The 13,536-nt window shown below is 35.6% G+C and overlaps 1 protein-coding gene across 1 annotated transcript in view; it reads left to right on the forward strand.

Annotated features, from left to right (window-relative positions):
* The window catches only part of RUNDC3B (RUN domain containing 3B), a 52,752-nt gene that overhangs the window by 37,626 nt on the left and 1,590 nt on the right, over positions 1 to 13,536 (forward strand). Inside the window, exons 9-10 of the mRNA XM_026067662.1 lie at positions 11,885 to 12,031; positions 12,397 to 12,512. Coding sequence (XP_025923447.1) covers positions 11,885 to 12,031; positions 12,397 to 12,512 — 263 coding nt within the window. The remainder of the gene's footprint in view (positions 1 to 11,884; positions 12,032 to 12,396; positions 12,513 to 13,536) is intronic.

Here is a 13,536-nt window from a genome sequence, read left to right on the forward strand (position 1 = left end):
TCCTGGATAGTGACTCATTGATGTTATAAAAGCATAATCCTTTAACAAAAAATATTTTTTAATAAAATGCTGATGAAAAAAGCAAAGCATTATATGCACAGGTAAAAACCTCAACATAAAATGCTTTAAATTTTTGTTTTCTTCTGCCTCTGTTGTGATATTTTGTTGAAATGATGAGGGTGTTTTGCATAATGTTTGCCAGCATTGATTTTCCTAAAGATATTTTACTAGTTGTCAGGCTAGTGTGCCTGGTATATGATGATGTGACCCTTTGTCCCAACTGGCACTTTTTTTTTTTTTTTGTTTAGCAAATGCATCAAGAACATATTTCTCAGTTTCTTCTTGTTATGGTACCTTTTTATAGTTGTTTATCTGCCTCTGCTGTTTCTTCCTATGTCACTGGCTTGTTTTGGTGTTTTGTGGAGGGGCATGTGGAAGGAAGGACACTTAAGAAAACTCTTCTGCATTTGGAATTCTGTCTTTGATTATGGCACAAATAAGATTCAAATTAAACTGAAGGGGCACTCACGTTTTATATTGTATTAAGCTTGTTTGTATAATTAAGGATTTGTTTTGCATTTTAGCAAACCTTAAGGTTAGTTTTATTTAACTTGTCTGGTTGTTATTCCAGAAATGGTCAGTCCTTTCAAGGCCCAAATACTCTGTTCTTAATATTCTGATCTACCTGGCTGTTAGATCCAGTTCTGCTGCAGTTCCTATCTGGATAATATAAATGTCTCTGTAGACATGGTAAACGATAGCTTAGTCACAACCCTGAGAGGCTGTTTGCATCAGTGAGACTATTACTGAGACTGTTACGTGTATTTCCACTGCTGAGCCGTACACAGCCTACCCCTCTGCTTCACTGTTTTCTAGGTGTGGATTATTGGAGTAGTGTTCACATACCAATTTTCCTTTATGTTAGCACTGCATCAAGCTCAAGCTAACGAATCCTGCCTTTTGGAAAAGTACATCAGCTCCCTGTCAGCAGCACCTTAACGTAGACACGCTAGTTCTGTCGGAGCAGCACGCCAGAGTACATTTGTACATGTTTTAGCCTAGGCAAAGTGAGTTCCTTTTTGGTAGAAATACACCATGTCCTGTCAGATCTATTTTGGAGTACTTAAAGGAAGATTTGCTATATTGTTTGCAGCAAAGATGATTTCTTTCCAAGGATTGATCATGCCCCATTTGGTTAAAAACTTGCTTATCCGGGGCCTATGTGCACATGTTCTAGAGCCTGTGGAGCACTGCCACAAATGTTGTGCCTGAGGAGCTCACGGGGAGGGTCACAGATGGAGCGCGAGACTGTAGAGGAGAAAGGCTGTAACTCTGCTGTCAAGGACAAAGCAGAGGAAGGCTTGTCCAAAGAGATAGAAGCAGAGGGATCTGAGCACAGGCTTCGAAATTAAATCTGTGTTTCATGTCCCCTTGTGAATAAAACTTCAAGTGTGAGTTGCCTGGCTTTGTAATCCTCCCTTAAGAACTAAATCATCTGGAGAAATAAGGAAGTTGGATCACTTCTTTAGCACTCTTACCTTCATTTTCAGATAGTCCTCTCACAAGACACTTCTAAGAAACTGAGTTCCTCAACTGCTTAAGTACAGTAAATCCAGTTTGTTGTAGCTGCCTTATTTGCTCATGAAAAGAACTGGGAGATTAGAATTTAGTATTTGATCTTCTTGGTGAATTTCCTAGAATGTCAAAACAGAGAATGCTAATCCTCCTTTCCTTGTAGAGCTTTCATGGCTCTGTGCTATCAAATCATAATTCACATTAGCCACACTTTCCTTTGTAATGCTTTCCCCATGCCCTCTRCCTCTCCCAAGTTAGCAGCATCAGTTTTAAATCCATAGTATTGCACTCTGGTCTGTTTTCTGCTCCTCTTTCTCAACATGTCTATACTTTTTTTTTCTTTTTTAATATAGCTTAGAGAAAATATTGCATATTGCGGCAGATAGTATTACTGTTTTGTTTGTGCAGTGTTTTGGGGTTTGTTTTTGTGGAATTTTTGTTTGCTTTTTAAGGTTGTTGCATTATTGTATGTCTGTTCTGTTTTCCAAAGGTGTGGTGAGGCCACAAGAAGGAAAGGTCTGTTTTTAGTTGGGTGGAAACCTATGAAAACATAGAAGTTTCCTTTTTGCTTGAGAATATACAGTAACTGGGAGAAGTTCAGCTGGGTGCATAGTATATGGACAGACGGACTCGTGGAGGTCAGAGTGGAGCATACAGAGTGAGACACAGCAAAGTAATGTGCAGAATAAAACAAAATCATAGCAAAGCCTCAGACGTGGCAGAGAAAAGACTATTCTTAGGACACACAGGGATCATGCGGGGTTATTGCCATGCAGGACACCAAAACTTTCTGGATTGACAGCAGCATGCCTGAAGAAAATGACTTATTCTGCAAGATACAGGAGATAGGAAGGGATTTATTTTTAAACTGTCATATTTGAGATCTCATTCTGAACTTTTAACAAGTGCTTTAAAAAGAATTTATGTTATAATAAACCTTAAGTTCTATAATGTTAAAGCCTTTTGATATTATTGGTGTCTCCCTTCAAAGACAAGATATGTAGGTATATCTACATCAAAATTCTGGCTGACTCCAAAGTGCTATCTACCAAAAGCACTCTTTTGTAAGGAGCCATCTTTACAAAAAGCTGGGCAAGATCCATCTTTCTCTCTCATCTGTGTAGCGAACTGGAGAATCACAGGGACACTCCTTTGATCGGGTGTCGTGTTTATTGCCATGGTAATGTCATTTTGCCCCCCTCTCTGAGTCTCTAATGTGGAATACTAAAAACTATTTTTATAGTGGCATGCTTTCTCTTTTCTCCCATAGCTATGCTTTTATGGATAAAGGTATTGTATAACAGTAGCACGGCAAGAAAGCTTTAAGTTACTTGGACATTAGCACTACATACGTTTCAAATTCCCGAATTTTTGTCCAGCATAGAATTACAAGTCTGGGAGCAGAGCGGAAGTAAAGCCTTTCAAAATGATAAATGGAAAGTATTGAACCTTTGTAGGCCTCAAGGCAATTCAGTTGCCTGATGATCCAGGCGATTGCGTACACACACAAATAAGTTTGCTTTTTTTTTTTTAAATACAGATGGCATTTGTAAATTTAACATACAACATGTTTTTCAACCTTTGAGATTCAGTTCTAAGATTGTAACTTTGTTTCTTGGGGGTTTTTTTTCAGTGTTTTGTTAAAATGATTTAAATGATTTCCAAAAAAGTCTTAAAAATGCACAAAAATGAAAAGTTTGAAGTTACAATCAAGAAATAGTGTAGTTCGTTTGGTGATTTCTTGAGTAAAAGGCTTTTACTAGCTGCTTTCCTATTTGGCTAGCAAGAGGTTGGCTGAGGTTTTGAATTTGGTGCTTTTTCTGTTGTTGAGATTTTATTTTGCAGCCACTTAATTAAATTTTGGTTATTTTATTATCCAAATGATAATCCAAATGGCACTCAGCACATCTCAAAAACTTTTATCTGTTACCTTTTTTCCTCTTCCATTCTTTTTTTCCCCCCCTGCAAATTTTCAACCAGTCCTAGGTAGGAAAGTGGGAAAAATTACACCAAGAGTCTGAATTTCCCATTTCTACTATTCTTCTCTCTCTCTCTCTCTCTCTCTCTCTCTCTCTCTCTCTCTCTCCCACGCTCCTCACTCTCAGATCAGATTCTCTTTTATCCTGTATTTCCCTTAGAATTTGAAGCTCTGTCATACTGCTTCTATAGTTTGGTAATTGACTGAATCCTCGTTTAGATACCAGCAAGAACTTATATTACTTACGGATTGCTAAGTAGTGACTGGCACTTTCTTTTTTTTTTTTTTTTTTTCCTCTCTTCTTTCCCCCATCTCCTCTCTTTTTCCCCCATCTCTTCTTTTTCCCCTGTCCTGATGCTTGTATGCTAGTTTTGACAGTAGTCTATGTGAAAGATCCATCTCTAGGTTTATAACGTTGGATATCACTGCTGAAACTCTTGCTGTCTTAACATGTGAGTGAAAGTTTAGAGAAGCAGTTGTTCTGTCAACTCAAAGTTTACCCAACTGTTTTACAGTTGATACTGCTGGTTCTGATGAATCCAAGGGAAGTATGTTTAAATAGCAAAAATTTTTTGACAAGACTATTATTTTTGGTGAAGTTTTCCTGATCTGTTCCAATGGAAGATCTTGATTCTTTTCTTCTGTATGTGTCCTTTTAAAAGGAATTCAGCTGTGGATAGAAAGTCCTTCTTGACATGAAGAAAAAATCCTTACTATTCACTGAATGACAAACTCTGTTTAAGAGGATATTCATTAAAGGCAAACTTGATAATCTGTCAAAAAAGCTGTTAGAAGTCCTCTTTTTCCACCAGAAAGGAACTGATAGTTGAAGAATAGAATTAAAAGCTCTCCTTTACTATTTTTAATAATTTGTCATTGCTAGTCAAAGTTCAGTATTTTTCTTGTTTTCAGTTAATACCTAATATCTGGGAAAGTTGGTTGTGTCGTGCCTGTAATCTCCTCCAAAGGAATCTTGCTTGGTTGTTTGGTTGAAAACATGAAGAGATATCCACCACACACACACTGCACTAATATGTTAATGAGCACACACAAAGTTGATGTACTGTAGTGTGTTTTGATCTATTCTGGATGTCTGTATTAAATAAAAACTTCCATTGTAACTGGACTGGAAACCAAGAGTCAAGCTGCAGGTGTCTCTGCCAAAATAAGCCCAACCAAGATACTCCAAAGGTCAAGGAGGTCCAAGGCCATACAGAATTGATGATAGTAATTTTGTGACTGGAGGATTGTATTTCGAGATCTCTAGGAGATGAGAAAGGAGGACTAAAAAGATTGCTGAAGAAGCATCAAAGGGATCTGTTCTGTGGCCCAACTAGTATGGTTGCTGTTACACATGAAGATCTGCTGGCCAGTCAGAAACAGTAAGAAATGTGGTACGCTAGGACATGCCTGCTTTTTCTCACTGCAGCGGCTGCCATTAGAAAGTCTTCTGGAAACTAACTACTCTGGCATCCAATTTGGGGAATACAGTGTCTGTGCACAGGGCACACACCTGAGAGAGGTCATATTTTGCAACATCAAAATCTACTGGTAAGTAACTCATTGTCATACCTGCTGATCTAATTTCTCAAAGTCCAACGATATACCAGTCCAGACATTTCACTGTCTTGCTACAGTACTGACAGTTTGAGAGTTCCCTTTTATTTTAGAGCTGCTTTTACAGATTTTAGTTATATTCATGTGTGCTATCAATTTGAGTTTGCATTCCATATTTCCTGTCCTAGATAAAGGTTTTAAAGCTTGTTCTTTCTTATTCAAATGTTTTTATTTTTTTAAGCTTTTATTTTCACTTTTACTTTTCACTACTCAGGTAGTTCTTGAACTGGAGCACTCATCTGATATAATTCCCTTTCTTAGGGAATTAATCTGTTTGGTTTATTTCCTGTCTTCATCTGCTGGTAGGAGGGCAAATTGCCAACTAGACTGGCATTTTCTGGATTTGGAGAAATTAAACCTGCAGGTAAGAAATTACTGGTTTTTCATAGGTATGATTGGAAAGAGAGTTTTTTGTTTATTAGACAAAAAAACTGAGTAAATGGGTCTTTCAGAACAGGCTTACAACGTCATGAATCTGTATTTGATCCAGGGGAAATGAGAATTGTTGTCTAGCTGAAATAAGAACCAGAAGTTCTAGGTGGTTACTGAGATGAGGCTTTTCTGTATTAACTTGGTCCAAACTTGAGAAGAATAATTGTTTTGACTCTCAGGGGTAGTAAAGTTACAGTATATTAAGTGACCAAAGATTTTATATCATTTCCATTCTGCATGCAGGAATGTCATGTGCGAGTTGTCTTTTGTCCCTGTCCCCTACTATAAATGAGTCAATCGAGTCACGCCACAATTTTATGATTCAGAGGTTTTAGAAGCAGTTAATTTGGAATTCTTTATCCTTTTGAGAGGGTGCTGAGCTGCCAATAGGGGTGCTAGCTGCAACAGAACAGTTTGTGGGGTGACATTATGAATTTAATTAAAAAGAAAAAGAAAAGGTAAGTATTTTAAATTCATTTTTAAACTTTGACCATTTTGCTGATCCATTTTCAGAGTGACTCTCACATGATTGTACCAGAACAACTGAAAGAGCGGTGTAACTGTGGAAGCAGGGTGGAAACGAGCAGTGATTTGTTGGTTGCATTTTATTATTGTGTGTGTACCATACACAATGATATTCTGCTTGTGCTTCATAAATGGTCGTAAAATCATAAAACAGAAATCTCCAGTAAGAAAATCAAAGTTGAACAACATTAGTAAGACAGAGCTAGTGAACACTGGTGGAGAAGGGTATTTATCAGAACACTTTATTAATCTCACTTTTCCCTATATAAGTACACAATTTAAGGACTGAAAGTCAAAAGTATGCAGTGACATTTCTGTGAATAGCTGTATAAAACTGATGTTAATACTGTGGCTGTTCCTGTGACTCCTTGGATAAAAGTAAAGATATTTAAAGACCTGCAGGGAGCATATATATCTCTGCTTGAAGCAGGAACTTATGAGTAAGTTGGGAGTATGTTAGTATTGATTAGCTAATGAGTCATCAGTATTCTTTTGTAACAGGCAAGAATTCATCAGCAATACTTTTTAAATGAATCCTTTCTTTGTTTTCTAAGAGGAGCTTGTTTTAATAGTGGATCCTGATGTAGAGAACAAGAATATAACTGTATAGTTATATATGAGCCAAATATTTGTTTGTATTTAATGTTATATTCTAGTATTAAGAAGATTGTTCTCATCTCTTCTTTCCTAGCAAGCTACTAGTTGCAGTAGTATTTTGAATTTGTATGTAGGTGGTCTTTTTTGGTGGATTTTTTTTGAAAGGTCTAAAAATGAGATAAAATTTAAATATCATAATTTTATAAAAATTGAAAGCAAAATCTTCTCACATTGTATGTTTCATACATTTMAAACACTGAAAAATCTGCAATCTTAGTTTTTGTTTGTGTTATGCTCTTTTTGCAAATGTGCTTTATGGGAAGTCCATGCCATGGAAATGTAGAAAGGATATTTGATTACTTTAAAATTTTTTTTTGAAAATAGATTCTGTCTCCAGCATCACTGATACCTCTCTTCTTTAATAAGCCCCAACAAGCATTTTGCTAGGTTTCCCACACTTAACATTTTTCAGAGTGTAAGCAGTTCAGCAGTTACTTCCAAAGGAATTAAAAATTGTCTGCCATCTTTTCAGTATTTATTGATTTTTTTTTTTTTAATAAAGTTTTTCAGAACTTTAAACAGGATATGAAGTTACCTTAGAAAAATATTTGTTGGGATGAAGACTGCTCAGGGCAAAAATGTTAGGAGCAGGAGAAAAGTAATTATTTTCTTCCTGTAGGTCAAAATTGAACTTCTAAAGCATTCTAAAGCAATGATTAGGCAAAGATTTAAGCAATCTGCAATACAAGAGGTGGATACAATCTACTGAAGTCTTATTCAAGTATGATTTTGTGGGGAGAAGAACATTCTCCACTTAAATCATTTGAAATCATTCAGTCTTTTCATAAAAATGCTTTTTGTCTCCAGAAACACTTCTTTTGGGATGATATGTTTGATCYATTTCCTAAGTGGACGTAGTTAACTGAATGCTACTTTTGTTGATAGATCTAATGGCTGGGAGTTGATAGTATTTTGGTCCATATTAAGGCACAGGGAAAATTAGATACCTGTGGGCTTTTGCCTTTAAATTTGTGAACCTTTAAAACTTCCAGGTAGAAGATTATAGGTGGAAATGATACCAGTTAGTGTAGATGGGGGAAGAAAGTATACGGCTTTCAGACAGCCAAGAATTTCTTCAAGCCTAGAGTAGGTGAGTATAATGTGCCATACATCAGTTTAATCCTTCTGCCCTCTTAATAAATTGTTATGTATTTATATATTCTCCCTACTCTCCATAAACCTGTCTGCACTCCTCAGTCTCATCAAGTCAGCCCAGGATACCCTGCTCAGTCATACCATATACAATGCCTTTCATTCAAAACAAAACAAACAAGCAAACAAACAAAAAAACCCTCTTATGACCCCTCATTAACATGCACTGTATTCTCAATTTACCAGCTACCTTTCTCTGATAATTACATATTAAAGCCATTGTTCTCATCTTTTATTTCGCTTTCAAGTTTTCTATTTCCAGTCTGAAGTAAAGGGGTTAACAGCTGGTCTCTGCTTTTGCTCTTATATTGTGTGGTTTAATATATAACTGTCTACAAACCTTATCTTGCATCTCACTTAAATCATCGCTGCTACAAAACCACTATCAATAGAAAACTATTTTATTGAATTTTATTTAAAAATTGAGCTGCCTACTTGTGATCTTCAGTATTATTCATGTGATGTTTATGGATTTTGTTTCATATAAGTTATGCTTTAGGCATTACTTTGCTTAATATTCTTTATAAAATCTAGGCTTTTGGGTCATGTTCACTGAGTCTTCAGTCATTCAGGTCGTTCTGGTTCTCAGTTCATGGTTCTTGCCAAAGGCTCATTTTGCAGAGCAGAAGCAGTAGAAGGAAATCTGCTTGTACATAGGCTGTTCCAGTTCAGTATGTTTTGGTACATACCTGCTTTCACCAGCATGTTATATAGAAGATTATCTATTACATTTATTTTTATGTGAACTTTTGTTAACATTTTGCCACAGATTTGAAATATTTTTCAGTCAAGGCATAGAGTGCTGTAGTTCTTTTTCTGTAGTGAATTACAAAAAATATCCATTTTACATTGCATTCTGGACTATTTTTGTGAAATTCACAAGTTTCACAAATATCCCTTTTTGCCAGTTGTTCTTCTCCACCGATTGTTTGTGTCTTCTTTTTGCTCTGTGAAGTCTTCATACTAGTTTTTCATCAGAAAGTTTTCATATGCCAAAGTTATTTTGCTATACTAGCAGATAAATAAGTTTTAATAGTAATATTCTTATTATGGTTAAACAGCCTTACAGTAAAAAGAGAGAGTAGCTGGTAACCATCATTGCACACATGCTGATTATTAAAACCTTCTACTTAAGACACCTAAGTATTGCAGTCTGGAGTTGGTCAACAGTAGTTACAGGTATTTTTTTTATTCTGTGGAACAGAGTGCTTTGAATAAAATAAATTGTTGTCTTCTGAGAGCTCTTAATTAGAACTCATGTTGTCTGACCAGTCTTTAGAATAGGAGAGCACTCATAATATTGCACATCATTTTCCACATTGAGTGTTTTCACATTTGTATGTTTGTTTTCATTAAAACTTGATCATATTTCCTTCCTTCTAACTCCTTCATAAAGCCTTTTGGTCTCTTTTTCTTTCCCTCTTTGATTTTTTGAATGTTCTTAGCAGGATCACTTCTGCCTCATGATGATGAAGAGTTTGTAGATGAAGTATACTGTGCAGTTTAATACTTTGACTCTTAGAAGAAGTCTGGCTAATATGTGTAAACTGATACTGCCTTCATTTATCTTTATCTTGAGAGAATTGCTGTTTGCATGCAGTTCCATTTAAAAGTCTTTGCTGCACTAGAACCTATTGATACTGTAGAAAACAACTGCAAGAGAATAAACAGCTGAATAATTTATAAGGCTGAAAGAATAGGTGGAATGACCAGCAACCTGCTATGAATATTTGGTCTAACTTCTTAATGTCTACAATACTATTTTGTATATGCTGAATACTGTGCTTGTACTGATTTTGTATATTCAGAGTTATTTTTACATATTTTTAACATTCCAAAATAAAAGCCTAGAAGTTTTAAGAGGAGGAAAACTTACTTCCATATTCTGCTTGGTGCGTATTTTTCTTCCAGAGCATGGTGGACAAGTTTAAGTCRCTACTTAAACCATCTTCAAATGTTACCATGCTAAAATCTCTGCAGCAGTTTGGTTAGAGCTTGTTTCAGAATTTCTTTTATGTCCAAACAGAAGTGTGAAATTTCAGGCTACCGTAGCATGAAGATTGGTGAAGAAGGCCTCAGTACAGAAGCCTGTGTCAAATACCAGAATTCTGCTATTAGCATCTTGCCCACAGATGGGCATTTATGTCTTCCTTGCTCAGCAGGTTTGGTTAGTTGTTACAGTGAGCTAAACATGCTGCTGAGCTGTGTGGTGATCACACCTATGAGTTGTTCGAATGGTAATTTACCATGTTGTAAGTGTATTAATTTGTATTTAGCTACTCACTATTCACTGTGTGCACAGTTGCTAATATAAACTGAGTGTCCTGTGGGAAATAATAAGCTTGTATGAAACCTCTATGAAAGCAATGCAATAAGTACTTCTGAATAAGGAGTTAAGGTAGTCTACCTAGCTCACATCACAGTAACTCACTAGATAACAGTTTCAGTTTCCTCACAGCAAATAAGCTTTTAACAGACCTGATCAATGCTTCATGTACCCCATTGAAGGGAATATCATAGAGGATATTTGAAATTTTTAACAGCTTTGGGTATTCAAAGCAGTGCTTCCTGCAGACTCTTTAGAGAGGAGGAGGTGTGAGGGAGATACCATGGTAGAAAAGTTGATGGTTTACCTGCATAAAAGTTGGGAAAATTATCATCTTGAGACAAATTTTTGAAAATAGTTTTGTTCACTGTGGTGCTTTGCCACCTCTTCTTGCAAAATTGCTGTGTATCTGTCTTCTCTCTCACCTACTAAAAATTACTTGCTGAACTTGCTATTGTCTTACCTTGTTTTGTGGGAGATTTTGACTCTTTGGGTGGTATTGTGTGCCCTTACTTGAGGTTCTTGTCTAAACTGTTTGAATGTCACCAGAATCAAAATTACATTGTAAAAATAGATCTGCTGACAGTATTATTTGTGAATTCCTATAAGTGTATGTGTACCATCAATAGTTATTTAATTTTCTATGCAATTTGGCATGTCRGATAACAACATGGCATTTGGCTTTGAACTACTGAATACATTCAATATGGAGATAAGTAACATTAGTTACTTGCTTCAGGCCACGCATRTTCTGATGTGGTATAAAGCAGCACTTTACTATTGCCTAAGATTTCTTGGCATTGAGGATTTATAGATTTTTTTAAAAAGCAATATTTTGTTGTTTCTAAAGTTATGTTGTAGCAGTGTATGTTGCAGGTTGCCTTGTACTATTGGAAGAAATTGTCTTTGGGACAAGAAAAATCTTGTCTTGGAACCTGAAGACCCAGGAACCTTCCCTACTTCTGCATGACTTGTGGCAGATAATTTCTAATGTTGGTAGCTTCCTCATTTCCAGAACTTTAGAAAACTGATCTGCTTTATGGGAATGATGAGAGGCAAAACTTATTTAAGCATGTAAGGTACTCAGTTAACACATTTTCAGTAATTTAGAAGAGTAAATTGCTAGAAACTGTAAAGCAATAGAAGACAGAATAGCTACATGTAATATTTTACCTGGAAGTATATCATGGAGTTAACACATCTGTTTTTTAGTTTATCCCTCAAAAATATTGTGGGGGTGGGGTGCTTTTTTTTTTTTGTACTTTAAAACTGTAAAAAATTGAGAAAAAAGAACATCATGTTCCCATGCAAAGTAGCTGGCTTGTTAATAACTATCATGCAGGCAGAAAGCATCTTTAAAATGCAGGTTTATTGCTTCTGTAGAAAGAATGTTATTTCAGCTCTTTATGTTCCTAAATACTTTTTCATTTATAAGTTGCTTCCCACAGGAAAAGTTGAACAGTTCTATGAAACTGTTTATGAACTGCTTTATGAAAATTGCAATCTGTCAGTCACTTGAAGGAGAACATGAACTTGGACAGGAGTATTTGTTCTGTTTTTCTTACTGTAACTTAAGAAATTGCATTTAATGGAGTAATATTTAGTGCTCTTCATATTCACAGGACTGTGCTAAAGAATAATGATTTGAGATCAAGACAAGAACTAACTACTCACCTCACCAATCAGTGGCCTTCCCCAGGAGCTCTGGATGTCAATGCTGTTGCCTTGGACACTCTACTCTATAGAAAGCACAATCAACAATGGGATGAGTAAGTTGAATATTTATTTTGATTCGGCTTTAAAGGAGCATGAAAACTCAAAATTATACGTTTCCCTTAGCATACTCTTAAATGTATCCTGTCGGAGTTACCCATTAGAATGTACTAGAATCAGCTAGAAAATTTCAGTTTTTCTTACTTACCGTAAGATTTTCCTTCCCTGGGATTAATCAAAATTTTTATTCACTGTTTTAGGAAAAAAACAATGCTTTAGGAAACAGAAGAAATAGAGAAAGTGTTTAAGAGAGGAAAGATTAACCGTGTAATTAAAAAAAAAGAACTTTTAAAGAAAAATTAACGTTTTCTAGTGAAATCTTTAAATGTGTTACTATTAAAAAGTATTACTTGTTTTACAGGAAAAGTTTTCAAAGCCTGGACCAGCTTTCAGCAGAAGTTAGTCTTTCTCAAACCTCTCTGGATCCAGGTCACTCACAAGATGGAAAGCAGGATGGAATAAACTTGTTAAATGAAGGTACGGTGCCTGTCTGGTAGCTTCATTTTATTTCATTCTTCATAGCTCTGATGTCCAGTCCCTGTGTGATGGATCTTCAGCATGAACAAGGAAGTGAACTGCATACTTTTCCCACTGTTATGCAAACAGTTTCTCCAAGGACTTAATTTAAAAGAAGTTTGCATTTATCAAGAGTCCCAAAAAGGAAAATAATTACAGGACTTTGTGCTGTTTTTAAGGCTCTACTTCAAATATGTTGCATATCTTCCTTCTCCATTGCAGAACCAGAGACAGTTTCGTGTAGGATCTTCTGTCCCCTTTCTGCTATAACTAACTTGAATATTTGAGCCCTTTAATTTCCTACTTGTTTGGGTTATTCCAGAGGTGATCTCAGTCCTGTTTCTTAAAAGAAAACTTAAAGGCACTGGATTTGCAACAACTACTCTCATTCTTACGTCTTGCATCCAACTATCTGTGGAGATGCAGGCTGATAATGCTTCCATTAAAACAGAGGGGAAGATGATACAGATTATGCTAGTATATAATTATAATATACCACTTCCTTCAAAATCTGTATCCTTATCAGAGTTTAACAGCTCCATCTTGTGGACAATTGTGAAAAGCAGAAAAATGCTGGAAGACTTTTGAAATAGTACTATTTTGGGTATGGAACAGAACTTAGTATAAACAACTTCTTGTATCTCATCAAATGTTAACTTTGAATATTCTTTGCAGTATGGAGTCTTACCAGTTCATAACTCAAAAATTTCTAATTTTTAAAATATGAAGGATGTCAAATTTAAAACTTTTTTTTACTGAAAAAAGTCTTGAAATCTAATTTTTTCAAGTTAGCTTAGAGTAAGTGAAATAGAAATAGCATGGCTATTATGAAGAGAGTTCTATAGCAGATCTACTTTCAACTTGTTTTTGCAATACTAGTCCTTTTAAGTTTATGCTCTATCTTCTGTGAATTAAGGTGTGGCAAAAATGCTGATAATATTTAGATTTTGATTTCAAGACTCTATCTTTAAAAGTAGCATGATGT

The sequence above is a fragment of the Apteryx rowi genome, unplaced genomic scaffold (genome assembly GCF_003343035.1).
Source record: "Apteryx rowi isolate R43461 unplaced genomic scaffold, aptRow1 scaffold_260, whole genome shotgun sequence".
Classification (NCBI taxonomy): domain Eukaryota; kingdom Metazoa; phylum Chordata; class Aves; order Apterygiformes; family Apterygidae; genus Apteryx; species Apteryx rowi.